The sequence below is a fragment of the Callospermophilus lateralis genome, chromosome 20 (genome assembly GCF_048772815.1).
Source record: "Callospermophilus lateralis isolate mCalLat2 chromosome 20, mCalLat2.hap1, whole genome shotgun sequence".
Taxonomy (NCBI): Eukaryota; Metazoa; Chordata; class Mammalia; order Rodentia; family Sciuridae; genus Callospermophilus; species Callospermophilus lateralis.
The window spans coordinates 2722419-2750171 of NC_135324.1; the positions used below are offsets into that span (position 1 = coordinate 2722419).

General features: G+C 63.7%; 1 protein-coding gene across 4 annotated transcripts in view; it reads right to left on the reverse strand.

The window, feature by feature from the left end:
- The window catches only part of Iqsec1 (IQ motif and Sec7 domain ArfGEF 1), a 192016-nt gene that overhangs the window by 56197 nt on the left and 108066 nt on the right, over positions 1–27753 (reverse strand). For 2 of the 4 annotated variants that reach the window (XM_077106223.1, XM_077106226.1), the window contains exon 1: positions 17769–18118. The exons of 1 other annotated variant lie outside the window; for it this stretch is intronic. In XM_077106223.1, the coding sequence (XP_076962338.1) occupies positions 17769–17836 (68 nt within the window). In that variant the 5' untranslated portion in view covers positions 17837–18118. Of the gene's footprint in view, positions 1–12811; positions 12857–17768; positions 18119–27753 lie in introns of those variants that run through there. One more of the 4 variants, XM_077106229.1, reaches the window with a different exon arrangement.

Sequence of the window (27753 nt, forward strand, 5' to 3'; positions counted from 1 at the left end):
GTCAGGGGGTGTCCTGCCCTAGCCCAACACATCCTGCTGTCTCCAGGACAGGTCCCAGATACGGTGGCAGTTCCAGCCTCTAAGGGGGGTCCCTTGACCCTACTCCCCAGACCAGGATCCAGCCCCTGGTCCCTGGTCCCTTCCCCACGTGGTGGCAGGAGGGGCTTCGTGGCCCGGGAGGTGGGCAGGGCGGCTGCGGAGCCTGGGGCTGCGGTTCCCAGAGCTGCTCCCCCGCCCGCGGCGTGTCCCGGGCTCGGGACGAATTCCTCGGATGCCACCACCTCCGGCCACCCTGGCTGGGCCGGCCACCGCGGGAGGCAGGAGCGGCTGGGGGAGGGGAGGGGATGAGGAGTGCGCGGCGACCCCAGGGCTGGGCTGGGGGAGCCGCCAACGGCCCAAGGCGACGACCGCGCACCTGCCACCCGCAGCCGCCACGGTCGCCTTAGAGCGTCGCAGCGCCGCGGAGGCCGCTCCGCTGCGTCCCCTCCGCGCGGCTCCCGGGAGCGACACCCGCAGAGCCCCGGCTCCAAACGCTGGCCCGGGTGTCCCTGCGGCCCTTGGGGTCGCCGCAGCCGCGGTGCGATGTCCCCACTGCGGTCTCCTCGGGAGCCCCCCGCGGTCCCCGCGTCCCCGCCCGGGCTTGGTCCTGCGGCCCGGCCAGCGGCCACCGGAGCTCTCGGAGGGTCCCCGCGCCGCAGCCCCCACCCGGCCCCGCGTCCCCGCGTCCCCGCCGCCGCCTACCTCGCGGGTCGCCTGCAGCCGCCGAGCGCGCGCAGTCCCGTCCCCGTCCCCGTCCCCGCGGCGGGCGCGGCTCCTGCGCGTCCGGCGGGCCAAGGGGGGGGGCGCGCACCGAGGAGCGGAGCCGATCTGTCCCCGTCCCCGTCCCTGTCCCCGTCCCCGCGGTGCCGACCTTGGCGGGGCCTCCGCGCCGGCCTCAGTTTCCCCTGCGGAGAGCGCGCGGTGGGGGACAGGCCGCCCCCGCCGCCGACGTCACCCGAGCTGGGGACCGCGGGGGGCGCGCGGGTCGCTGGGGCCGAGCGGCCTCGGGGCCCGGGACGCGGCGTCCCCCGGCATCGCCTCCGCGCCCCGCGATCGCCAATGAGCGCCCGGCCAGGCGCGGCCCCTCCCGAGGACGAGGACGGCCCCGCCGAGGCCACCAATGCCCGGCCGCCGAGGCCCCGCCGGCCCGCGGGTCCGAGGACGCGGCTCAGAGACCGCAAGCCGCTGGCCCGAGCCGCACAGCGCGCCCGGCCGCCGTGTCGCCGGCCACCACGCCCCCTGCCGCTGCGGGACACGCGCTCCCCGTTGGCGGGGGGCGGGGTGGACGTGGCCTTGACCCTCCGCGGGCAGCGGGCTTGACCCAGCCTTAGGGGGACCCCGGGGACGGCCCTCGATGGCCTGGGGCGGTCGCGGAGAGCGGGGTGGGCGCGGCCCGAGGGTCCCGGGCGGCGGGAGGGGATCGCCCCGGGGGAAAGGCCGGGCCTGGGGACAGCACCGCAGCGGGGCGCGCGGGGGTCCCGGAGGGGAACGAGGGGGCGGCGCACAGACGATCCCGACCCCGGAGCGCAGGCCCGAGGCTCGGCCTCCCCGCAGCCCCGGCCTCCGGCAGCTCCAGCCTCCCCGCAGCCCCGGCGCAGGCCGCCCCGCAGCGCCCCCTGGCGCCCAGACGCGGCGACACCGGCGGCCCGAGCGCTCGGCTGCGGCGGTCCAGCCGCGCGGGTGACGTCATGGACATCGGCTCCGCGGCGTGGAGCTGTGTGACCTTGGGCGAGGCGCTTCCTTGCTCTGGGCTTCGGGGACAGAGGGAGGCGGCCATATGGCAGTGCGCAGGGGCCCAGGAAGGGACACACAGGTCAGAGGTGACACGCGGGCACTCTGTCCACCACTCAATGGGACATCTCAGGGACCTGAGGCAGAAGTGAGCCTCCCAGGTGACACACAAGGACACGCAGGCTGGAGGAGGTCTCCTGCCTCCGTTCCCAGGGCTGCTGAGGTTGGAACTCCGATGCAGAGTTCAAGTGCAGGCCTGGCTGCCGTGGTCTCCACCCTGCAGCAATTATTGAGCACTTCAGGTTTACCCAGAATGTACAGCTACTGGTAAGGAGCTGGTCCAGCTTCCGAGGGGACAGCTTCCCTCCGTCCCCGCAGGACTCAGCCTGCGGCACCTAAATCGGGCTTGATGACCAAGGCCTGAGCCCCTCCCCCATGTGATGTCATCCATATTATTAGAAGTTTTCTAAGAATTAGAAATTAATTTCACAATTTTAAAAATTCTTTTTTTTTTTTTTTTTGTACCAGGGATGGAACCTTCACCCCTGAGCCCCGTCCCCAGCCCTTTTTGTATTTTATTTAGAGACAGGGTCTCCCTGAGTTGCTTAGGGCCTGGCTAAATTGCTGAGGCTGGCCTCTAACTTTTGATCCTCCTGCCTCAGCCTCCTGAGCCACTGGGATGACAGGCCTGTGCCCCTGCACCCGGCTCTTGCAGGACTTCTTAGGTGCCTCCCGGCTCTCAGACATGCCCTTCCTCTTTCTTTCTCCCACTTCAAGTGCTTGGAGACTCCGGGTTCCTATTTCCTTTCTGGGTCCCCCCCACCCACAACGCTGTGTCTGTCTGGATTGGAGGTCAGTCCTGTGGCTCAGGGAGATGACACAACTCTGGACACCAACGTGGTCTGGGACACCCATGGGGCTCATGTTGGACCCACCATATTGCCAGGTCAAGGGCTCTCTCCTCACTGCACAGTAAGATCCTGTACTTGGAATCCTTCATTTGTCGTCCTCACCTTCCTGCACTTGTGATTTTTCCTCCTCAAACTAATTTTTTCTTTTATTCTTTCTTTCTTTTTTCTTCTTCTTTTTGTACTGGGGATTGAACTAGAGGCACTGGACCCCTGAGCCATGTACGTCCCCAGCCCTATTTTACATTTTATTTAGAGACAGGGTCTCACTGAGGTGCTCAGACCTTGCTAAGTGGCTGAGGCTGGCCTCCAATTGTCATCCTCCTGCGTCAGCCTCCTGAACCTGGGATGACAGGTGGGTGCCACCGCGTCTGGCTCAGAATTTACTTTTTGAGAGTCATGCCAACGACCTCGAACATACTTTTGCTAAGACGGGGGAGGGTTTCATCACCATGGAAACCACATTTAAAACTGCACCTTCAGGATTGTGGGCTCCACCCCCAGGCCCAGCACGCACACAAGTCCAGTGATTTTTGACAAGAGGGACAAGATAGTTGACTGAAAAAGATCTTTCTCCAGCAGCCAGCGACATGACAACTGGGCGTCCGTAGGCAGAGGACACACTTGGACCCCGACCACTCACCACGAGCAAAAAGTATCCTAAAACGATGGAAGGTTCTACAGGGAGCAGTCCAAACCCCGGGGTCCCTCTACGAAGCCAGAGGATGCGACTTAGCACCAGATACCAGCGGCCAAAACTGAGAGCTTGGGTCACCTGGGGCTCAGGGTGTCACAGAGGGCCAGCTGCCACCACTGCTGCTATTGCTGCGGTCTCAGATGAGGATCATGCAGGAAGGGCCTGGGGTGGAGGGAGCTGCTCAGCTCCTGGTGGGGCAGGGAGTGGAGGGAGGGGGAGGGGGAGGGGGAGAGGGAGGGGAGGGGGAGGGAGGGAGAGGCAGGAAGGGAGGGGTGGGGGGAGGAAGGGGAGAGGGGAGGGAGAGGGAGGGTGAGGAGGGGGAGGGAGGGAGGGAGAGGAAGGGGAGGGGGAGAGGGAGGGGGAGGGAGGGAGAGGAAGGGGGAGGGGGAGAGGAGGGAGGGAGGGGGGGAGAGGGAGGGGAGGGAGGGAGGGAGAGGAAGGGGGAGGGGGAGAGGGAGGGGAGGGGGAGGGAGGGAGGAGGGCCCAGGCCCACAGTGACCCCCCTCTGCTGACACCCCTTCTGCCTGCGGTGACCTCCCAGTGGCTGCAGTCCCATCAGTCACAGCTCTTACAGTCCAGTCACTTCCCCCTGAATGTCCCCGACATGAGGGAGCTGTCGGGAGCCCCTCACGCCCAAGCCACAAGAACCTCAAAATCCAAAACTTCCCCCTGTCACCGGGACCTTGAAGAGGGCTGGGGGCGGGGGTCACTGCAGAGCACAGGGGAGCTCCAACCCAGCACCCACAAAAAGGAAAGAGGAAGAAGAGAGAGAGAGAGAGAGAGACCGCCCACCGGCCCTGGGAGGGCGCTTCTGCAAACTCCTCTGATCCAATAATAAGGTATGATTCCAGAGTGGGCGGAAGTCCTGGAGGGACATTTCATGAGAGGCCAGTGAGCCATGGCCACAGGGACATGCAATCAGAGCCAGGGTGAGCCTCCACGCGCGGTGGCCCGGCGACACTCAAAACACAGACAGTGGCCAATGCTGCAGAGACTCTGGGGAAACTGGTCCCCTCAGACACTGCCGCTGGGAAGGGAAGAAGTGGCAGCCGCCTTGGAACCAGTTTGGCTCTTACAGAATGAAACACCAGCCAGGGGTGGGGGGTGCACGTCTGTCATCCCAGCAGCTGGGGAGGCTGAGGCCGGAGGATCGCATGTTGGAGGCCAGCCTCAGCTACTTAGCAAGGCCCTCAGCAACTCAGGGAGACCCTGTCTCTAAATAAAATACAAAAGAGGGCTGGGGATGGGGCTTAGGGGTTAAGCACCCCTGGGTTCAGGCCCTGGAACAATCAATCAATCAATCAATCAAATAATAAACAAGTAAACACAGAATTACCTTGTGACCCAGAAACTCTGCTCCAGGGGCTTGCCCAAGGGAAATGCAAATATATGTCCTCAAGGACTTGTGTATGCACATGTCAACAGCAGAGTTATGAATAACAGCCCCAGGACGAAAAGGGTCTGCATGCCTATGAACTTGACACGGAAAAACCCCAGTCCATTCCACGGGCGCTGTACTGACCCGGCCCATCATGGACGGCCCAAAACCCTCTCGCTCAACCAGAGAAGCCACACGCCAGAGGCTGTGCGGATCCATGGGCACGGGACGCTGGGAAGCCCTCTCCACAGAGACCACAGGTTCTGTCAGGCGGTGGCGCAGCCTGGGACCCAGCAACACTGAAGGCCAAGGTGGGAGGATCCCAAGTTCAAAGCCAGCTGCAGCAAGTTCAAGGCCAGCCTGAGCCACGGAGCCAGAGTCTCCATGGAAATAACAGGGTGGGGAGGTGAACTGTGATTGCCAGGGACTAGGAAATTGGTCAAGGAATGAGTGAAACAGGCACAAACTTTCCTCACATGGTGATGGTAAAGATTTAAATTAAAATTGTGTCAGGCAGGGTGACCCACACTCATAATCCTAGAGGCTCAGGAGGCTGAGGCAGGAGGATCGCAAGTGGGAGGCCAGCCTCAGCCACTCAGCAAGGCCCTAAGCCACTCAGCGAGACCCTGTCTCTAAATAAAATATAGAAAGGGCTGAAGACAGGGCTCAGGGGTCAGTACCCCTGGGGTTCAATTCCCAGGACCAAAAAAAGAAACAAAAAAGCCTACTTTATTTGTGGTGACGGACACACAACACTGTAAGTATTCTAGAAACCACGAGTGCGTTCTGCAGTGTGTGAGTCATACCTTAATAAAGATTCACCAAACCACGATGACTGAATGCACTGAAGGGACTTGGATCCGGGTGTGATGGGGACACGGACAAAATACCGGCTGAGTGTTAGACCTGGGTTTTGTGTAAACATTGATTTTCCCGAATGTGGCCTCTGGGCCCTGAGGACACCGGGAACAGAATGACATGTTTTTCATGTGTCTATTTTACACGTGGGGCCGGAACCCAGGACCCCACATGCGGCAGGCAAGAGCTCAGGCTCTGAGCTCCACCCGCCAGCCCGCCTGTCACCCCTAGTCCCCAGCCCCAGCCCCCAGCCCCCAGCCCAGGCCTGTTCTTATCTCAGGAGAAACGCGCACAAGGGTTCTTTAGGGGTAAAAGTCAACCCATCGCACACTCCTGGTGGCCACTCAGACAGTCTACAAGGAAAAAATGTTTTTAAGAGAAAAACCTGGTGGAATGTTGTTGATGAGTTTGGGTGGAAGGCGGGCGGCAGAGACTTGTTTTCATTGGATGATCTTGCAGCTCTGCCCTAAGATTGAAATTATTCAAAATTAATCTTCCAACCGCCCCCCCTTTTTTTTGCTATCTGGATTGAACCCAGGGGTGCTAACCCCTGAGCCCCGTCCCCAGCCCTTTTTAGATTTTATTTAGAGACAGGGTCTCGATGAGTTGTTGAGGGCCTTGCTAAGTGGCTGAGGCTGGCCTCCAACTTGCGATCCTCCTGCCTCAGCCTCCTCAGCTGCTGGGATGACAGGCGTGGGCCACGGCACTGGGATTCTCGCAATTCTTAAGGAAGCCATACGTGTATAGATCCATGGACAGCTAAAGGAGAAAACCCCTGATCTAGTTGTGAACAAGTCTCTCCCACATGTCTATTGGACTCCAATCAGGGGACACAGTCAGAGGGGCCGGAGTGTGGTGCGGTGCCCACATCTGACATCCGTGCATTCGTCCATTCATCCCACAGTATTTACTGAGCATCTACTATGTACAGGAGCCTCAGCCATGAGCCCCCCACGCACCAATCCCCCTCTCTGGTGCCGGGTGCAGCTGGGGTTGGGGGGTTCCTGCACCAGGGTCAGTGGGTGTGGGATCAACTACATCAGGTCCCAGCTTCCAGGGGACCTGGCGACAGGGACCATGGACTCATCTGTGTCCTGCCACCCCAGATCATAAGGAAGTCAAATTCTGTCCCCACACAGCAAAGAGGGGGGACAGACTGAGGACCACAGACTGAGAAAGAGCCTGCGGTGGTCTTGGGGTGGTTTGGACCCCAGAGATTCACGTTCTGGACGCTTGATCCCCAATGTCGAAGGATCGGGAGGTGGTGGACCTCTAAGGGAGGCTTCAGGAGATGCAGGTGTGGTGGCGCACATCTGTCACCCCAGTGTCTGGGAGGCTGAGGCAGGAGGATCACGAGTTTGAGGCCAGCCTCTACAACTTCATAAGACCTCCCTTAAACAATAAAGAGGGCTGGGGACCTGGGGGACGTGGCCTGGGGATGGAGCGTCCCTAGATTAAATCCTGAGTATGTATGGGGGGAAGAGAGGGAGAAGGAGAGGGAGAGGGAGCGAGAAAGAGAGAGAGAGAGAGAGAGAGAGAGAGAGAGAAAGAGAGAGAAGAAGAAGAAGAAGAAGGAGGAGGAGGAGGAGGAGGAGGGGAGGAGGAGGAGGAGGAGGAGGAGGGGAGGAGGAGGAGGAGGAGGAGGAGGAGGAGGAGGAGGAGGAGGGGAGGAGGAGGAGGAGGGGGGGGAGGAGGAGGGGGGAGGAGGAGGAGGAGGGGGGGAGGAGGAGGAGGAGGAGGAGGGGAGGAGGAGGAGGAGGAGGAGGAGGAGGAGGAGGAGGAGGAGGAGGAGGAGGAGGAGGAGGAGGGGAGGAGGAGGAGGAGGGGAGGAGGAGGAGGAGGGGGGGGAGGGAGGAGGAGGAGGAGGGGAGGAGGAGGAGGAGGAGGAGGAGGAGGGGAGGAGGAGGAGGAGGAGGAGGAGGAGGAGGAGGGGAGGAGGAGGAGGAGGAGGGGGAGGATTAGGTCACCGGGCGCCGCCCTCAGAAGGAACCCCAGCAGTTCTCAGTTCTGGGGCCAGTAGGCTCTGGAGGGCGGGTGTTGAGCAAGGCCACCGGGGCACTTGGTGCCTCTGGACTGGGTCGCTTTCCTCCCAGCTCATGGTCAGTAACCAGGGGTGAGGGTCACAGAGGTTGGCACCAGCTGCTTGGCTGACCATGTCCCTCTGTGTCTGGCCTTGTTCCCCTGTGACAGTGCTTGGGGATGAACTTGGGGCACCTCCCCACAGAGCTCCGTGGCCAGTCCTTTCTATTCTAATTTGACACAGGGTCTTGCTAAGCAGCAAGCCTTGACTGGAGATCCTCCTGCCTCAGCCTCCCCGGGTGCTGGACTCCAGCGCCCCGCCCACCACCTGAGGAACCTCTTTTCTTGATAAACGACTCAGTCTCGGGGGTTTGCTTCCAGCAACGCAAAACAGCCCAAGGCCCCGAGCGGAGGCCATCCAGGTCGCCTAACAGCACAGCTCTGAAGAGTGTCACCAAGATGGGGTGGGAGGGAAGGGATCTGGGGCTGGTGGGTGACAGGCTGCAGGCAGTGGGGACAGGGCAGGGGATGCAGTGTCTGGGGGGCACCTTGCTCACCTCCCAGCCCAGACCAGCCACACAGACGTCCCAGGAGGCCCCCGACGGCAGGGTCCCCATGTGCCCCAGAGCTGCTCAGAGTTCCCAGGATTCCCAGGCTGGGAGCCCTGAGGATTTTGCACCCCATATGTCTGCCCGCCGCCGCGGGAGGCCAAACACACGCTGCGCTTCACACATCGGCGTTGCTCAAGCCCAAACAGACGTCGCCTGGAGAAGTAAAATCCACCAACTTCAAATTCATCCCAAAGTGGTTCCCAGTGGCTCCCTGTCATCATGTAGCGTTTTCAGCCAGGAGAACGAAGCCTCCTGCGCTGGTGGTCACAATCCCTGAGGATCCGAAGTCAACTTCCAGCCGGGCCTGGGTGGCCTCGCCTGTCATCCCAGGGCCTGGGGAGGCTGAGGCAGGAGGATCACAAGGTGGAGGCCAGCCTCAGCCACTCAGCGAGACCCTGTCTCTAAATTAAAAATAAAAAGAGCTGGAGATGGGGCTCAGGGGTCAAGCACCCCTAGGTTCAATCCCTGGTAACAAGAAAAAAAAAATAGCTACCGAGGGCTACGACACATCCCAAAGAAAAGCCCCAACAGGAAAAAGGACCCGTGGCGTGGTTGGATGTGAAGAAAAGGGACAGGGACACACGCACCGCTTACCCGGCCTGCAGGGACCCAGACCCAGCCGGGCCAGGGCCTCAGGGACACAGCGGAGACCCTGGACTGCTTCACAGCAAAGGACAGAATCAAGGACAAAGGGGAGCCCCCAGGACAGGGACAGTCCCCTCCCCGCACCTCAGACCGCGAGCGCACTGACTGCAGGATGCAAAGTGACCCCAGGGACGCGTCACAGCACAGAACCAACAACCCAGGCAGTAAACGGGCCAAGGGGCGAGCGAACGCCTCACAGAGGGAGAGACACCGCGGCCACCAGCTCAGGGGACATTCAGCATCGCAGCTGCTAGAGACCGGGAGGCCAGAACCGCAGCGAGGTCCCATCCCAGCCAGGCAGGGTGGCCGCCACCAAGAACACAAGTGACGATAAGTGCGGGCGACGAGGCAGGGGAAAGGCCACTCATCCACGGCTTGGGGGACCGCAGACCCCGTGGAAGGCAGGATGGAGACGCCTCAGGAAACTGGGAATGGAACCACCATGTGACCCAGCTATCCCTCTCCTCGGTCTGTACCCAGAGGACTTAAAGTCAGCACACGACAGGGACACGGCCACAATCAATGGTTATAGCAGCTCAATTCCCATTAGCTAAACTGTGGAGCCAACCCAGATGCCCTTCAGTGGACGGAAGGATAAAGAAACTGTGGTCCATTCACAGTGGAATATTACTCAGCCCTAAAGAAGACCGAAATGATGGCATTTGTAAGAAAATGGACGGAGCTGGGGACTCTCATGCTAAGCAAAATAAGCCAGTCCCCCAAAACCAAAGGCCAAGTGTCCTCTCTGACATGTGGACGCTGACCCACAATGGGGGGGACAGCAGTTCACTGGATGAGACGCAGGGAGTGGAGGGAGGGGACGGGCGGGGACTGGGAGAGACAGGGGAGTGAATGGACGTCCCTGTCCCATGTTCACAGTGGAACCCACGACCAGGGACACCCCACAGCAGGTCCAGCCACAGGAGTGGGATGTGGCAGAACGCACGCTGCCGTCACGGGGAGCTAAGGAGGACAGACAGACAGACAGGTCTGGCCGGGGGCTTCGCAGAGGGTCTTCCATGTGCCCCGGGGGAACACACAGCCACTGGCCAAGGTCACCAAGGTCCACAGTGGTCCTGTGACCCGCCCAAGGCCCTGCCAGACGCAGGGGCCCGTCCAGAGCCAGGAGCCAGCGCGGGACTTCCCCGCGTTAGGGACAGTGACAGTGAGGCACCTGCACCTCACCGCCTGGGTCCCCGGGTGTGGCGGATGACTGGGGCAGGCTGTGACGTCAGCAGGGGGCAGGAGGGGGTGTGCCCCTGGGGCTGAAAGAGGAAGCCAGGTCCCCACCTCACCCGTTGCCAGGTGACAGGTCACCTTCCTTTGACCACTTCCCCCGGAAATTCCCCCGGAAATGCCGGAGGGGGCCACGGAGGGGAGTTCCTCTGGAGGAGGCTGAGGGCCTCAACCCTCTCCATCTCCTGCCCAGCTCCTCGCAGAAACCCGGGGACAGGAGGATTGATAACAGGTGCCACGTGTGACTTGTGTCCTGGCCAGACGGAGACGTTCTTATCGATTTAAAGGACAACAAACGTGGCTGACAGGATATCAAGAACAAGGAGAGCAGGGCCCACGCCTGTCATCCCAGTGGCTCGGGAGGCCGAGGCAGGAGGATCGCAGATTGGAGGCCAGCCTCAGCCACAGCAAGGCCCTGAGCAGCTCAGCGAGGCCCTGACTCTAAATAAAATATAAAAATCAAGAAGGCGGGTTGTGGCTCATTCTTGGGACCACAGGCATGTGCCACCACGCCCGGCTTAAATGACCGTTTTTAAGTAGCATAAGTTCCAACTGAGAAAGGTCTTTTTACTTGGGGACGTTCATTAAGCCGTTGCCATGGCGCCAGGGCGTTAACCCTGCCTGTCCTGACGCTGAACCTCCCCTGGCTCGTCCCAGACTGGGTGGCACCTGAGTGGCTCAGGGCCCAGAACCCAGGACCCCTGGCTGCCTGTGGCTGCTCGGGGGCAGGTGGCCGTCCCAGCCAATTCTGAGTGGGGACTTTGCCTTCCCACCTCCCCCAGGGCTCCGGGCTGGGACAGGCTGGGACAGGCATGGCCTGCTCTGCTCTCTGGCAGGCACCGGTGGCTTTCGGGTGACTGCAGGATCCAGGCTGGGCAACTGTCTGCTGGGAAGGGTTGCGACAGGCGACTGTCCTGAGGATGGTGACTTCCCCATATGTCCCCGAGAGGGGTGGCACCCAGCAGCCTCCGTGTGGCAGACAGAGGCCACAGAGTCGGGGAGACGCGTCCCCTGTGCACTGAGACCAGGACTCAGCCCTGAACCCAGAAAGCTCCGCGGCTCCTCCTCCGCAGGGTGGGTTGACACAGTGACCCCAGGTGGCACCCGCATGCAGTCGGCGCCCACTAAGTGCTCATTCCTCCCCCACGGCTACAGCTGAGGCCGCCTGTTTGGGTTTTCTTTTCCTTAAAAAAAAAAATCTGAATTGGACTAAATGGTTGCGACAGAAATTCCAAATGTTTTTGGGGACCAGTGACTGAACCCAGGGCCTGTCCCCAGCCCTACTTGGCATTGTATTGAGAGACAGGGTCTCACTGAGTGGCTTAGGGTCTTGCTAAATGGCTGAGGCTGGCCTCCAACTTGAGATCCTCCTGCCTCGGCCTCCCCAGTCACTGGTGTGACAGGCGCGTGCCACCATGCCTGGCTTTTTCTCGAGGATGGAGGTGGAACTTGGAGCGTCCCGCAATCTAGACAAGTGCTCGGCCTCTGAGCTGTGTCCCCAGCTGTGGGTACACCTTTCACCCACCCGGGGGCTCGTCCCCGACACCGCGTGAACACAGACCCTGACTTTGAACTCAGGAACCGCAAGGCGCGGCCCGGCCTGGGGTGGGCGGGTCCTGACTTGACCCAGGGCTCCAGGGCTGAGCGCTCCATCAGCTCCCACCCAGGCCCACCGCCCTGTGCGGTCATTTCCTCTTTCCCGTCCCACCTCCTGGGGGCATTGGAGCAGCCTCAAGACAACAGCCATGTGTTGGTCACCTGGGCCTGGCCCCTGCAGCTAGCCTGTCACAGGGCTGGGGACAGTGGAGTGTTTTCTGAGCATTCACTACCTGCCAGGTACAGAGCCGGGAAGGTCCACAAGGAAAGTACCAAACCACTGCGGGGAAGCCCAAACCACTAACTTGGTCCCCTTGATCTAGCCATTCCTGAAGGCGGAAAACTCCTGGACTGTGTCCCCACTCACAGCACCTCTCTGTGCCCCATTCCTACTCACACGCCACACCTGCCGCAGATGTCCCCTCCTCCTGGCATGTCCCAGGGCCCAGCTCCACTTGGGGACCATCCCCCAAGGCCCTTTGAGTCTCTGGGGGACCCACAGATCCTCAAGATCCCACTCTGGATCATTCCAGAAAGAAACGAAGAACTGAAGCCGTCAGTTGTCAGCAGCTCCTGACGGGCGGGGGTGGGGTGTGGCACTAGGCCTCACCAGAAGGGGACAGGGCCCTGGGGACAGAGGGCCGGAGAGGCCTGCCCAAGGCTGAGGCCTGACAAGGCCACCATTCTCTCTGCCCCGAGTCCCCAACTCAGGCTGAGGGGACAGAGCAGGGAGCAGCCGGCACCCACCAGGCTCCTGTGGCCAAGGTGACCTTGTGCCCAGAGGCCTCAGTGTGCCCAGCTGTGACATGGGTGCCATTGGGAGTCCCTGTTTGTCTGAGTGACTCCAGGGCCCGAGAGCGCAGCCCCAGGTGACCCTGGGTGGCCCCGGGTGGCCTCCCGCCCCGGGAGCCACACACTTCCTCCCATAGCTCAGGCGCCCTTCTCGCAGCCGTGGAGACCCGGGCCCTGGGCCACCAGCAGGGACACAGGGGCCCAGAGAGCTCGGGGGACAGAGGAGGACCCCAGAGTCCCCGCACTCTCGCCCTGGCAGCCGCTGGTCCCTGGGTCCCCGGGCCATTAGGGTGGTACTCACAGTGTCCAGGGGGAGGGGCCGAGGTCTCCTGGGGCCCTGGGCCCGGCCGACTGCTCCGCCGGGGACCGTGGCCCTCCCCACAGCGGGTCCTGGGGTGTGACGTCGCCTAACTTCCTCCCCGCCCCGCGGCATCCAGGAAGCCACACCCCGGGGACAGGGTGCCAGGCACCCAGGTCCTGGCCCGACGCAGGGAAGGCGGCCGTGGCGGTGTGGCCAGCCCGTGGCCGATGGCTCCGCTGGGCTGGGGACATGAATAATGCAGGGTCACCCGGCGCCCTGGGACGATCGCGTTTCGGGGCCACTCGAGTTTTGGGGAAGCGGCTTTGTTGGGAGCGCCAGGGCCCAGCTGGGGCGCTGGCCACACGGTCACCACCCCCCACTCGGGGCCAGCGAGCCCCAGGACAGAGGCTTTGGGACAGGTGGCCCTGAAGAGGGCGCCCTGCGTAGAAAGCACCAGGGGCCAAAGGGGCCGGGTGGGCAGCCTCGTCCCCTCTGGCCAGGCGCGTGTCCAGCCCCAGGCTCCGCAGGGGGACATCTGGGGAGCCCCGTCCCTACTGTCCCTGGCCAGCCAGGGGCCCTTCTCAGAGGCCACTCCAGGGCCCTCCTACAGGGAGGCTCCTCTCTGCCCCCCAGGGAGGAACCTGGTCCCTGTCCAAGTCCCACTGCGAGGGTCCCCCGCTGTCAATCCCCCTCGCATCTGCACAGTGGCCACCACCTGCTGTCCCACTGGCCACAGAACCTGGCCCCGCCCCCCTGCTCATTTCCTCAGCGGCCCCAGCCTCCCCCTCCCCACCCCTTCAAGCTGTCACCAGGATCTGGCCCCAAGGACTTCCTGCCCCCAGCCGCCTGACCTCCTCCTGGTATGTTCTTCCAGTGCCCCAGGCCGGCTCTACCCCAGGGCCTTTGCATCTGCAGAGCCTTTGCTTAGGAGGCCCCAGCTCACCTGCCTGTCCCTCCCACCTCTGAGACGGTGGCTCCTCCTTTCCCTTTTACTTTGGTGGGGGACTGGACCCGGGGCCCTGCCACTGAGCGTCACCCCCAGCCGTTTTTATGATTTTATTTATAGACAGGGCCTTGCTAAGTTGCCGAGGCTGGCCTCGAACGCGCGATCCTCCTGCCTCAGCCTCCTAAGTAGCTGGGATGACAGGCGTGGGCCCCCGCCCCGACTGCCCCCAACCTTTTCATCTTGGCACCTGAAGCCGCTCACCTGTCTCTTTTCTGTGTCTCGTCCCTGTCCCTCCTGGACAGCAGTCCCAGGAGCCCTGACCCAGCTCACCAGGCTACACCACAGGGCGGCACAGAGCGGCCAGCGCCCAGTAGCTGCTCAGCTAACTCCGTGGGCTGCTGGGGACGCCTCTCCCCGTGTGTCCGGCGACGGTGCCCACACCCTCTGCGGTTTCCTGGGAGGGAGGAGCACCCAGGAGTCCCCACGAGCAGGGCCTGGCCTGGGACCTGGAGCCGGCCACAGAGCCCCCAGGAGGGAGGAGGGGAGCCCAGGGCTGCGGTGGGGGTGACAGTGACAGGGACCAGGCAGCATCACAGGGGAACGGCGTGTGTGCGGACAGCACACAGAGCAGGAGGGGGCCCGTATGCTGCCCGGGACCCCACATCCTAGACGAGGGACAGGGCAGCCCAGGGCATGGCCAGCAGAGGCGGGGGGACCTGGTGGCTTCTTCCTGGGGAGCCCTGGCCACAGCCGAGCTGGGGCCCCACCCCCAGGAGGGAAGGGACTCCTCCCAGGGTCCCAGGGTCCCCGAGGCTGGGAGGAAATGGGCCCCGGGTTCCGGGGCGTCCCCTGGGCCTCCCGCTGTGGGGCACAGGTGGCTGATGGCCCAGGGAGGTCCCCCGGAAGCTCTCAGAACTGGTGGCCACCTGCTCCCGTCCCTCCTGCCCAGCTGTGGCCACCGTGGGGGAGGGGACGGGACCTTGCTGGCCAAGGACGGGCATCCTCTGCTCAGCTGAGCCCTGGGAGTCGCAGTGGGTGGGGACGCGGGGACCCGTCCCCAGGAGACCCAAGACCTTTTGCTGTCAGGCCACAAAACAAATTTTCTTTTGCAAAATGACATCAAGCGAGGTGGCTCCCTGCTGGCTGGGGACTTGGCCGGGGAGGACACAGGGGACAGGTGGAGGGGGCTGCCCCAATTGGCTTCTGCTCTGAGAGCGCACGTCCCCACCCACAGGTTCACAGAGGAGGATACCGAGGTTCAGAGAGGCCACCACCACAGTGGACAGCCAAGGCGCACAGGGTGGCCCCCGCGACAGGCTGACGGGCACAGGGTCAGTTAGTCCTAAATGTCACTTAGGCAGTAAAAGGGCTGAGCTCGCTTTTAGGCGCAGGCTGGCCTTGTCCCTAGTCCCCTTACTTACTCTGCCCTGTCCCAACGCCCTGTGGAGTCTCAGGGATAGAGAAGGGGTGAGGGCAGGGTGGCCCCAGCCAGGCCAGGAAGCGGCCCAGAGAGGTTGAGCCACTGGCCCGAGGTCACACTGCTGCCACCTACCGTTGCTAGCGGCTGGGCCAGGCTCCCGGGCGGCTCCGTGCAGGGGGTGGCTCTGAGCCAGGAGGTGGCTCTGAGCCGTGAGGTCCCTCTCAGAGCCCGGTGCCAAGGTTCCAGAGCTCAGCCCCGGGTTTCCGGGCTGCAGGGGAGGCAGGGGAGGCCGGGGAGGCCAGGGGAGGCCGGGGCTCCGCACACCTCGCTCTCCAGATGCGCAGGAGCCGCTGGCAGGGACCCGAAGACGCAAGTGGGAAACTATGCGCCCGGGGCAGCCTCCAAAGTGTCCCCTGCGGCCGCCGCCAGCGCCGCCCACCCGCCCGGGGCTGGATCTGCTGATTCAGGTCTCCCTGGCCCCGCGGCTCCGGGCGGCTCCCGCCGTCTGTCTGGCTGGGAGTGGCCCTGTTCCCGGGTGGGGACCCCAGAGGGGCAGGGCACAGGGGAGGATGGCAGCTCCAGGGCAGGTGGGGAGCCTCCCTGAGGCCAGGCACCCGGGAAGTGGGACAGGGACAGGGATGGCTGTGGCAGGGGACACCCACGGTGGGGGACACCCAGGGGGGTGCGTCCTGAGGCCCCGGGCAGCTCAGCTCCAAGCCCCACCAGGTCAGGGCGAGTTGTCCCCATTGAACAGATGAGGAAACCGAGGTGCGGAGGATACTGGGCTGCGGCCCCCTCCCTAAGGCCACCCAGGCCAGTCAGGGACTCAGAAGGGACCAGGCTCCTCTCTGGCCACTGCCTGGGGGTTTCCAGCCACCAACCCCAAGTCTCAGGAGAAGGAGATGCAGGAAGATCCAGCCGCGTCCCTGGGAAAGGAGAGTCTGGCCCCTGCCTGGCCCGGCCCTGAGTCCCCGTGTAAGGAGGTCCATCGGGGCCAGGCAGCCACTGACCCACTGCCACTCTCCATCCCCACAGCCAGTCGGCGCCTGTCCTAAAGGGCACCCCAGTCCTTGTGTCTGCCCTGCTCCCCGTCCAAGCCCCCAACACCCTCAGCGAACAGCAGAGACAACAGTGGCCCCTGGTTCTTAGTGAGGGACAGTGGGTTGTGCGGCTGCATTTCCCCTTTCCCTTTGGCTACCAGGAAACTCAGCCATTTTTGCCTCAACAGAAAGACCTCAGGACCCTGCCCATGTGCACTTATCATCATCATCGTCACTGTCATTATTGTTACTGTTGTCACCATCATCGTTATTATTACACAGTGGGTCATGATGTCCTATTCTGAAGGTGCTTTTCCTGATCCCGATTTTTATTATTATTATTATCATTATTTGGTGCCAGGGATTGAACCCAGAGGTGCTTGACCCCTGAGCCCCGTCCCCAGCCCTTGTTATTACTTTATTCAGAGACAGGGTCTCGCTGAACTGCTTAAGGCCTTTGCTAAATTGCAGAGGCTGGCCTCCACCTTGCGATCCTCCTGCCCCAGCCTCCCAAGCCACTGGGGTCCCAGGCGTGGGCCACTGCGGCAACCGGCCTGTTGTCTCATTGATCGTCTTGCCGTAGGCGTTTCCTGTCAGCTGTCACAGATATGTTCAAAAGGGAAGGAAGGAGAAAGGGAGAAGAAGGGAAGGGAGGAGGCCTCTAGTTTGCAGACCAGATGTGGAGGACGTCTCAGTCCCTCACCCTGAGAGACAGCCCTCTAAGACAGCAGGTGCCCTGGGTGGTGTCACCATACGACACCTTCCAAACAGTAGCACCCTCCAAGCCTGCATGCAAATCACGGTGGCAGGTGACGCCCTTGCAGCGGAGGCCCTGGGCCTGGCCTCAGGTCCCGTGGCTTCCTGTCCCCTGGCTCCCTCCTCCTGTAGCCGCAGGGCCACAGCAAGCCCCAGCTGTCCCCCCAGGGCCCCGAGGAGCGCTGGCCACCCTCCTGGTCCCCTGCCCGCTCCCTGGCAGCCCCAGGGGAGAGGGTAGGGTGACCATCGGTGATCACATCTGACACTCCCCGGAGCTGGCAGGTGCCAGGTCCTGGTCTTTCAGGTGTCACCCGGGTCCTAAGAGCACCTCCAGCCGAGGGGCACAGCGACTCACGACCAGCGTTAAACCCGAGTGGCCTGGTGCTTGGCTCAGGACGGAGCTCTCAGCCGTGGTGACAGTGTCCACGGTCACAAGGGGCCACTGTACTCTGTGCTCAAGGAAGGAGAGTGAGCCCCACACTTCAATGAGGCCCAAGAAACTCAGAGAGGTCAGGAGACAAGGCCAGAGTCACACAGCTCAGCCCGCCGTGGATGACGCGTGATGGGTCTTGCACATCCTGCATCTGCCCTGGAGGCCACACTGGGCCCCAGCCCAAGGCCAGCACACTCCTGACCCCTGCTCCCCGCTCCTCCCTCCATGCCTGCTAGACACCCCCAGCTTCCTCAAGGGTGCTGGATGCAGCCTTGCCTGCACTCCATCTCGGCTCCCTCCCGAACTCCAGCAGCCACACAACCCAGGATGGCAGGGCCACCTCCACACACGTCCCCTGGTACCTGAGGGTCCTCACGGAGATGCAGAACTTCCACATGAGGCTCCACACGGCACTGCCACCACCCTTCATGCCTGGCTTGGCGGGGACCTCAGTGGCCCGGGGAGGGGGTGGCAGCCCCTGTCCCCCAAGCCCAGCTGCCCTCGGGGCCAGGGACTGGCTCTCTTCTTGAGTCAGGTCACTTCCTTCTTCATGGTCGCAGTAAGGAACAAAGGCCCCAGAGCCGGGAGGGTCCCCCAGGGCAGGTCCAGCCAGCGGCGGTGCTGTCCCCGGGCTGGCCTCTGTGCCTGGCCCCGTCCGGCTACTCTGCTCCCTCCCGGCTGAGCGTCCCTCACACCAGACCCGTGGCTTCTGCTCAGCCTCGCGGCCGCCTCCTGCCAAGACCCAGGGTGGCCGGGGGCCAGGCAGCCGTGAGTCACCAGGAGGGCGGGACGCGAGGGGCGTCCACGGTGACGTGATGGCAGCAGCGGCCGGTGTGGGACTGCAGGGAGCCGGCAGGGGCGGGCCACATCCTCCCCTGTCCCCAGAGGCCCGAACCCAACACCCGCCCAATGACTGCCCCAGGAGCTGGCCGGGCGGTGACCGTGGCTCTGACAGGCGGCTCCAGGGCCATGAGACGGGAGGGACAGAGAACCAGGGCCACCCCCGGGGGACCAGCCGCTCTGAGGGTCCCCTTGGGACTAAGGAGATGAAGCCCAGTCCCAGCCGCGTCACTCTGTGGCTCTGGTGGTGGCAGGTCCCTCTCCCACCCCAGCTTCCCCGCTGGCCACTGGGGACAGGTGGGGACAGGACTGGGGTTTTATCAGCTCCATCTCACATGTGGGGACACCAGTGCCCACGAAGTGACGGGGGTAGATGGGAACCAGCAGTGGCTCTGAGGGACAGCCAGGGACAGCGCATGTGCCACCTCCCTAGACTGGGCCTGGGTCCTGGCCCAGAGGGGCCCAGCTGCTGTCCCCAGCCGCCACCCAGACAGCTGCGCCTGGCTCAGGGCAGGAAGCGGGGCTTCCCAGGCTGAGCCCCTGGGGACGGTGACTCACGGCTGCCGAGGCCCAGGTCACACGGCCCCGCCTCCCACCCACAGCCCCCAGCAGGGTCCCAGGAGGGCAGTGGCCTCGCTCACCCACTGACCCGTCCAGGACCCGGGGCCGCTCGACCCAGGAAACAGGACAGAGCGGCCAGCTGCCCCCAGCAGGGTCAGGCCTTGCTGGCCCAGGTCCCCTGCCCCCTGCCCAGGATGGGAACATCCTCAGGCCCAGCCTCTGTCCCTCGTGGGGACCAGCAGGCCGCTCTGTCCCTGGGCCAGGGAGGGGGCTTCCCTGAGAGCCAGAGAAGGTTCTAGAAGGGCCCCGTCCTCGGGGGCTGGGGACCCCGTCCTCCCTCTTCGTCACCAGAGGGACTTCACCAGGCACCAGAGCCACGACCCAAGAGGCCGGAGCTGCCTGGCCTCAGCCTGAACACGCTGGTGACGGAGGCTGGCCACCGCCAAGGCCACGTGGACCACCGGGGACCCAGGGAGAAGTCCCTCACGTCCCACTCTGCCTTCTGCTGAGGCTCCTGGTGGCCTGTCCGCCCAGGGCCTTGTCTGAAATGTCCCCGAGAAGTTCCCACGGTGTCTCCTGTGGGTGGACGCGATGGCAGGACCTGCCCACTGTCCCCGAGCGCGGCCCCCGCCTGGATCCGTCACCCGCAGCCACACAGGGGTCCCTCCACAGGGCCCCTGTCTGTCCGTCCATCTCCTCAGCCGTCCTTCTGTCCCTGCTGTCCATTCCTCCAGCACTTCACCCAAGTGTCTTTCTATCCGTCCATCTGTCCATCCATCCACCCATCCGTCCACCCATCCATCTGTCCATCCGTCCATCTGTCTATCCGTCCACCCATCCATCCCCAGCCCCCGTGCCCCATGTGTCCACCCCTCATCTGACCATGACCCATAGCCCCACCCACTGCCTTCTGCTCTGGGAGAGTCCCCTGTCCCCACAGGCCCCCTGACACCTATGACAGCAGGAGCCTGGTCCCCAGCCTTCCTGTCCCCGTGGGTCGCGGCCTGTCCCCCGGTCCGTGGTCCCCACCCAGGGAGGGCCTCCCCACTGCCCTCTGCACAGCCCTCGTCCTGCCTCCCGGGCCCCACAGCCCTGGGGACCTGCGCTCAGCACCCAGCGGCCAGTGCTGGTCACCTGCGCCCTCCGCGCCCACTGGTGACAGACGCCGGCTGGGTGGGCAGCTGCTGGTGGGAGCGAGGAGTGGCCCTGGGCAGGGAGAGGGGCCACTTCTAGGCCAGGCTGGAAACGAAGCCTCTGCAACCAGAGGCCTGTGGGTCCCCGTCCCCCAGTCCCCTGCCACGCCCGTGTCCCCTTCCCAGACGGAGAGACCGAGGCTCCCAGGCCCACAGGGCGCGCTGGGTCCTCACCGTCCACTTCCTTAGCTTGGGTGGCCAAGGGCTAGGAGCACCCTGGGACATCTGGTGGACCCCGAGGACACCAAGAACAACTCCACGGCCCTGGAGCGGGACCTCGGGGTCCCGAGTTACAGAGGAGGAGACCAAGGGTCCAGGTGCTCCCAGGACCCCTGACGTGGCCCGTCCTCGTGAACGCGACAGACTCCTTACTCGTTGCCGACTCCCCGTCCCCACATGAGTCACCCCCCATCTTTCTGGGCCTCGGTTTGTCCCTCTGCAAAACAGGAGTAAGAATCCTGCCAGACGCGGTGGCACACCGTCATCCCAGGGGCTCAGGAGGCTGAGGCAGGAGGATCGCAAGTTGGAGGCCAGCCTCAGCCAGTTAGCGAGGCCCTGAGCAGCTCAGGGAGACCCTGGCTCTAAACTTAAAAGGGCTGGGGACGGGGCTCGGGGTGAAGCCCCCTGGGTTCCATCCCTGGTGACAAAGGAAAGGAAAGGATGCGGGGTGGGGACACCATACCCAGTGCCGTGGCCAGGGCAGGCAGCCAGGCCCCTGAGTCCCCACGGTTCCCCTGTCCCAGAAGGTCCCTTCCAAGGAGTTTCAAATTTCCACCAGAAAAAACGTCACAGGCCTCCAGTGCAGCGAGGGCCACCGGCTGGGACCCGCCTCGGCCGCGGCTGGCGACACTTCTCTGACAGGAGACTGAATCCCCTCCCCAGGTGGAAGCCGCCCCCCAGGTCACCCTGAAGACAAGGTCCTGCTCTTCCATGTCTCCAGCTGCTGTTTCCGGCCAGGACGCTGGGCTGCCCGCGGCCAGGAAGCGGGGACAGGGGGATGCACACTGCGGCCGGCCCAGGTAAGCGTCTGGGGCTCCTGGGACACAAAGGGAACAGAACCACCCTGGGGTATGGGACAGGGCCACCCCCGCTGAGCTCTGGGCTCGACCTGCCTCTGTCCTGTAGCAGAAATGGACGCCGTGGAGGACTCGGCCCCTGTGGCAGATGGGGACTGTCCAGGTCCGAGAGCTTTATGGCCGGGTTCAGAAGAAGAGACTGAGGTTCTCAGTGGGCAGAAGACTGTCAGGTCCCAGGGAGGTCCCTGTGGGAGATCCTGGGGGGACACAGGTTCTGCCCTCCAGACTCAGGGTCACCTGGTCTTTTTACCGTTCCTGTCCCCAGCACCACATAAAGGTGAATGGATAGCCCAAAGGTGTGACATTGACCCACAGCTACAGAATGATCACCAAACAACACAAGCTGTCCATCCAGATGACCCCACAGGTACTCAGAATGCCCCGGGCCTCTCGGCTCAGCGCAGTGGACACAGGAGATGGGCCCGGGGACTCCCTCTGTGCGCCTGCGCCCCAAGCCCTTGTCCTGTAGGGACCCTGGCTAGAGGGAGCGGCACCCACCCACCATCTCATCTACCCGGGACCTCAAGTCAGGGGACCCCGGGGACTGGAGACCCAGCAGGGGAGGGGACCTGCTCCTGAGCCCTCAGGCCCAGCCCCCCAATCAGCTGGGCATCTGGAGTCCCCGGGTTGGCATGACCGTCCCCAGGCTGGCTGACCCGTCCAGCAGATGGGTGACGCGCCAGGGCTGACCTGGACGGCGCCCTGTCACCCCCAGCAATGACCCACGGCAACAGTGTTTGTCAGAGAGAATCCAGGAACGTCCCCCGCCCCGGCCGGGTTCTCCCAAACCAAGGCTCAGGAACGGGCCACTGCCTGTCCCCACCCCTGTGGCCACCGGAGGGCTGAGGCTGACACAGAGAGAGGGCTGCGGGGGTTGGACCGTGACCGGGGCGGGCCTGGCCTGGGGCCCAGTTGGCCTTGGGTCGCCTTTGTGTCCCTATGGGGGGCTGGGTAAGGAGACGCAGATGGCGGCCAGGCCACTCTTACCCCCAGGACTTCAGTGCCTGTCCCTGAACTGGGCTGGGTTGGACTCTTGGGCATGAACCCAGGGCCCATGACCCCCCGAGCTGTGTCCCCGACCCCCTTGACTTTCTATTTAGAGTCAGGGTCTCGCTGAGCTGCTCAGGGCCTCGCTGTTGTGGAGGCCGGCTTTGAACCATGATCCTCCTGCCTCGGCCTCCAGAGCCGCTCGGAGGACAAGTGAGGGCCACCGTGCCCGGCCTGGGCACTTGGTTCTTTATCCTGCCCTGTTTGTGCTGTAGACTGGCTCCTCCAGGTCCCTGACACCGTGGTCACTCTGACCCCCTGGTCACTCTGACCCCCTGGTCTACCTCCCTCCCAGCCCATCCGGGGCCAAAGTGCCTGAAATAGAAGGACATGGTCCCAGAGAGGGCAGGCCATTCTGTCCCGCCCTGTCCACAACCCAGGCTCCCTGCTCCGTGCCCCCGGGGATGGCCCATCCAGAGCACAGCCCTGGTGACCAGGAAACGGGAGGCCTGCCTGTCTCTGTCCCTGGTGGAAGCCAGGGGCCCCTGGGGACGCCCCCTACTTCCTCCTGCCCCCACGGAGGGCCAGGCCCTGCCCTGACTGTCACCCACCGACCCCGTCCTGAGGCTCCACAGCTGGAGGGGAGCAGAGGCTGGTTGGCTGCCAAAGGCCTCTGCCCAGTGGCTCCTTGTCCCCCTCCCCAGCTGCCTGTGGAGCCAGAGTGGCCAGAACAGCTGCAGTAGCTCCCCCCTGTCCCCCCCTTTACTTTGGGCACCAGGGACGGAACCTGGGGTCGCCTGAAGCCCTTGGTCACCTAGAGGAGGGTGGCCCTGTCCCAGGTGAGATGGATGCTCTTCCTCTGAGCCTGGTTTGAACTTACTGCATTACTAAGAACACCCAGCACTTATTGAGTGCCAGCTGTATCCCAGGCACCCAGGCACCCACTCAAGTCGACCCTGACCCCACTTCGGCTCCGGATCTGGCGAGTCAGAGCGGAGAAGGGATCTGCCCTGGTCACCACGCAGAATCTCAGCCTCACGGGCCATCTTACAAGCTCTGCCAGGGCCTGGCACTCCCAGGTCCCTTCTCCATGGCCACGGGAGGACCCTGGGACTCCCCAGAGAGAGGGCGGCACAGCAGGAGTGAAGCCGCGTGGTGAAGACATGCAGAAAACCTGGCCCACACTGGAATATTACTCAGCCCTAAAGAATGAAACCATGGCATTTGTGGTAAATGGACGGAGCTGGGGAGGGTCATGCTACGTGAAATGGGCCAGTCCCCACACACCGCAGGCCGAACGTTCTCCCTGGCGTGAAGATGGTGACTTAAAGTGGGGCAGGGTGAGCGTGGGGTCATATGGAAACACCGAGGTTGTGTGGCTCCTGGGGGGGTTCACTGGCCACGTCACGTCACGTGGACCCAGCCATAGCCAAGGGTCTCTAAAGGTCGCAGAGCGCCACACCGCACCTAAGGGTCCGCAAAACATGACACCATGTTTCCCACTAGCCAGGTCACTAGGGAGGCCCAGGATGACAGACACCAGACAAAACCTGCCTCTTCAGCTTTGGCCGGGGACACGGGGACACAGGGACACAGGGCGGGTCTGGGCTCCTGGGGACGCCTGTCACTTGGGAACTGCTGATTGCTGGGCTCCACATGTTCCTCGCGTCTGGCCTGGCACCTGAAGGGAAGCCCACAGGGGACCCTCGGGCCTGGGGGACCTGGGCGAGGACTCCGGGGGACCCCAGGGACTAAGGGTCCAGGGTGGCCCTCTGTCCGGTCCGCGGGACAGAAGGCAGGGGCACGGGAAGGCTCGCGTTGCTCTCTGGTGGCAGAAGTGGCCCAGCGCCGCCCGGGATGGCACTCCAGGATTGTCCTGGATCGACTAAAGGCCACCAACGGGGACAACCAGCCTGCGAGGGGGACGCGCCCTGTGGGGGACAGTCCCCACGCTGCAGTCGCCCCTTGGTGCTCGAAAGTCTGGGCCAAGCAGCAGAGTATGACAGTGACCAGGGCCACGTGCTTTCTGTCAGGACCTGGGACCGCCACCTGCCAAGGCCCTGCTAAGCGCGGGACTTGGGGTGGCCTCTGCCTGCTCGTCCCCAGGTGACACAGGGTCAGAGGGACGGTGACTTTCTAAGCTCCCCGCCGGGGAGGGCCGGCCACCGAGCCTGCGTACCACCCCACACTGGGGACAACCACAGAGGGAAGGGGACCCTCCCAGTCTGAGCGTGTCCCGTGACAGAGCTCTGGGGCCACCACCGCTGGCTCCTGGTGGCACCGGAGCCTGGCTGTGGGACCTGGGCCAGCTGCTTCCCTGTGCCTCAGTTCTTCACCTGGATAATGGGACACTTGTGTCCCCTGCTGCCAGGGTCAGCGTCCAGAACAGTCATTTTTTTCTTTTTTGGCAACTGAACCCGGGTGCTTCCCCCCGAGCCGTGTCCCCAGCCCTGTTTATGTGTTATTCAGAGACAGCGCCTCACTGATTGCTGAGGCTGGCCTCCACCTTGCCATCCTCCTGTCTCAGCCTCCAAGCCGCTAGGGTGACAGCTGTGCGCCACGCACTGGTCAGGACCGTCGTCCATGTAGTGGAGGCTCAGGCCTGGCCTTCTTTCTCGGCCTCCATCCCCCACGCACGACCTAGACACTCCCACCTCACCTGTGGCCACCTCTAACCCCTCACCAGTCTCCGTCTCCCTCCAGGACTTTGTTGGAGGACCATTTCCGCCTGCGGTGCCCCTCGGCCGGAAAACACCACCCCTCCACCCAGGTGCCTCAGCCTCCCCGGACGGCCTCCCTCAGCTGCTGGCACCCAGAGCTCCATCTGTGCCCCGCCCTGACTTCTGCGGCCCAGGGGTGGGGAGAGGAGGCTGCTCTGTTTGGCCTGGAGGCTGAGCCAGGCCTCACTCTTGGATCAGGGGATTCCCAGATGCGACTCAGCTTGTGGTCCACTAAGACCCTCGTGGGCATCCCACAGATTACAGGACGAAGCCCGGCCCTGGCCAGTGGCCCCTCCCAGTCCTGTGGATCTGGCCACCCCTGAAGACTCCTGCTTCCTCTCCTGAGCTCCCCTCTCCTCTGCCCAGAACCCCCACCTCAGCCCAGCACCGTCCTCCATCCCCCTCACGGCCAGCGCAGCCACCATGCCCGCGGGACAGCCCCGCGCCAAGCTGACCCCTCCGTCCAGGCTTCGACCTGACTCTGCCTGTCGGCGGAGCCCTGGGGCCTGCTTGCCCCAGGACCTTGGCACATACGCACTAGGAGAGGCCCCTGGGGCAGCAGAAGCCTGGGTTTGGATCCGCAGCCCCTCCCGACTCGGAGTGGCTGGCACTGGTCACATGCAGCGAGGCCACCCACTGGCTCCCACCCCAGAATGGGAACTTCCTTTCTATGGCTCCTGGGTGACCCTCGGTGTCTCCTCCTGGAAGGACAAGCAGAGCCCCGCACTTACCCAGGGCCACCGCCTGTGAATGGCTGCGGCCCCACAGACCCTGGTCACGTGCCCTCAGAGCCCACATGGCGGTGGCTGGGGGCGCTGTCCCCACGGGCCTAGGCGAGGGCTTTTCTTGGCCACGGTGGCACAGGAACACACACACCCCTGAAGGCTTGTGGCCCCCGCAGCCCTGTCACTTCAGGGAACAATCCCCAAGTCCCACTAGACGTCATCGGGTCCAAATCCTTACAGATGGGAAACTGAGGCTCAGAGAGGGAAGCCGACCTGCCCGAGGTCACACAGCAAGGGACGCAAACGGAACTCTGGTCTTCTAACCCCGAGTCGGCCTTCGCAGGTGGTCCCCGAGATGGAGGGACAGGCCACGGCAGAGCCAGGCTGGGGACCTCGGCTGCTGTGCGGCTGCCCTCCTGTGGGTCAGAGCTGCTCAGGAGCCGGGCGGCACAGCCCAGGCCACCAGCAGACACCCCCAGTGTCAGGAAGGGACAGAGGGCGTCCTGTGGCGGGCAGACTGTGCTGGCCCCCTGTCCCAGGGCCACAGTCCCCGGCATCCACTCACCTCTGGTAGCCGGGCAGGGGCTGCAGGCAGAGCAGCTGCCAGTACTCCAGGCAGACGGCCTTGAACTTGACCATGTTCCCTCCTGGGGTCCGCGGCGGCTGTGGACGCTGCACTGGCCACCCGGCCCGCTCACGGCTGCCCGCCCCGCAGTCCCCGCCTCCAATACAAAGAGCCACACAAAGCCAGGCTGGTCACGCTGTCCCTGGTGGCGGGTGCTTCTGGGGGCCCCCTGGGGACCCGGGGACGGGCTCTGGCTGGGTGGAGCCGCGGGGTCCCCGGCCCCTCATCCTGGGCGCCTGGGGGTCGGCGATCGCGGTGAGCCTGTGTCCCCAGCCAGGTCCCAGGACCCAGCAGGCACCTGGGCCAGGACGCTTCCACCTCCTGCCTGTCCGGTGGCCGAGGACAGGGACGTCCCCGGGGAACAGCGGAGATACACACAGCCCGGCCTCTTTTGGCAGCTGAGTTACATTCAGTGGAATCCCAGCCTGGACTGCGCCAGGGGACACTTACCGCGCAGCCACATGGTGCCGTGGGGGCAGCTCCCTGGGACACAGGAAGAAAGGCCCAGCCACCGCGGTTGCCAGGCAACGGGGACACATTGATAAAATCTAAAATGGAACCCGATGACAGCTGCTGATTGGCTGCTGGGAAGGGGACCCCGTGGCGAGGGAGCGGAGGGGGGGGAGGGAAGTGCCCGGGTGGAGGGGCCAGGGCCAGCCCGGGCCACTGTCACACACGGGAGCCCCGGGTGACTCCCATCTGGGCACAACCCTGGTCCGGCCACCCTCCCTCCCCTACCCTCAGGCTGCTCTGGCCGTGCCCCACACCCAGCCACAGGGGAACGTGGGGACTTCCTGCTGCTCTAAGAATAAAGCCAAGCCAGGTGGCACACAACTGTCACACAAGTAGCTGGGGAGGCTGAGGCAGGAGGATCGCAAGTTGGAGGCCAGCCTCAGCAATAGTGAGGCCCTGTCTCTAAATGAAAAATAGAAAGGGCTGGGGACGGGCTCAGGGATGAACGCCCATCCCACCCTGGGTCCCATCCCAGGGACCAAAAAAATTGAAAGAATGAAAGCCACACGACCCCCGGGGTGACCTTCCAGGCCACCATGATCTGGCCTCTGCTGAACGCCTGGCCCTGCCTGACACTCAGCTACAGCAGCCCAGCCCCCTGCTCCTCGCCCTGCCTGACACCCTCCATGGGACACTGCAGTGACCCTGCTTGTTCCCAACCAGGGGCAGCTCTAGGCAGACAGCCTCTACTCCCAACGTCCAGCCCCAGGCGGCCATCGGTCATGGCCGGGCAAAAGCATAAAGGACTTAGGCCACAAGCACACCGTGGTCACCGCTCTGGCCACTTCAGGCCTACTGACCCCTCCACTAAGCAGTGGTCGCCCTCCAGGCCTGCAGGAGGCCTCCGACCCCTCCACTCGGCCACAGATGAGGAAACAGAGGCTCCCAGAGGACCCCATCCCAGGGTGTGCATGTGGAGCTCTGGGGCCGCCAGCCAGCGGGGAATGAAGTCACAGGCCACCAAACAGACTGGGTTCTAAGTGTCCCGAGCCAGGCTCGCTGGCCTCTAGGGCTGGGGTGGGGACCCGGGGGCCTGATCCTATGCCCCATGACCGCCCCCCCGCCCCCCGGGGCCTCCCCTCAGCGTGTCATCTGCAATCGCCCTGC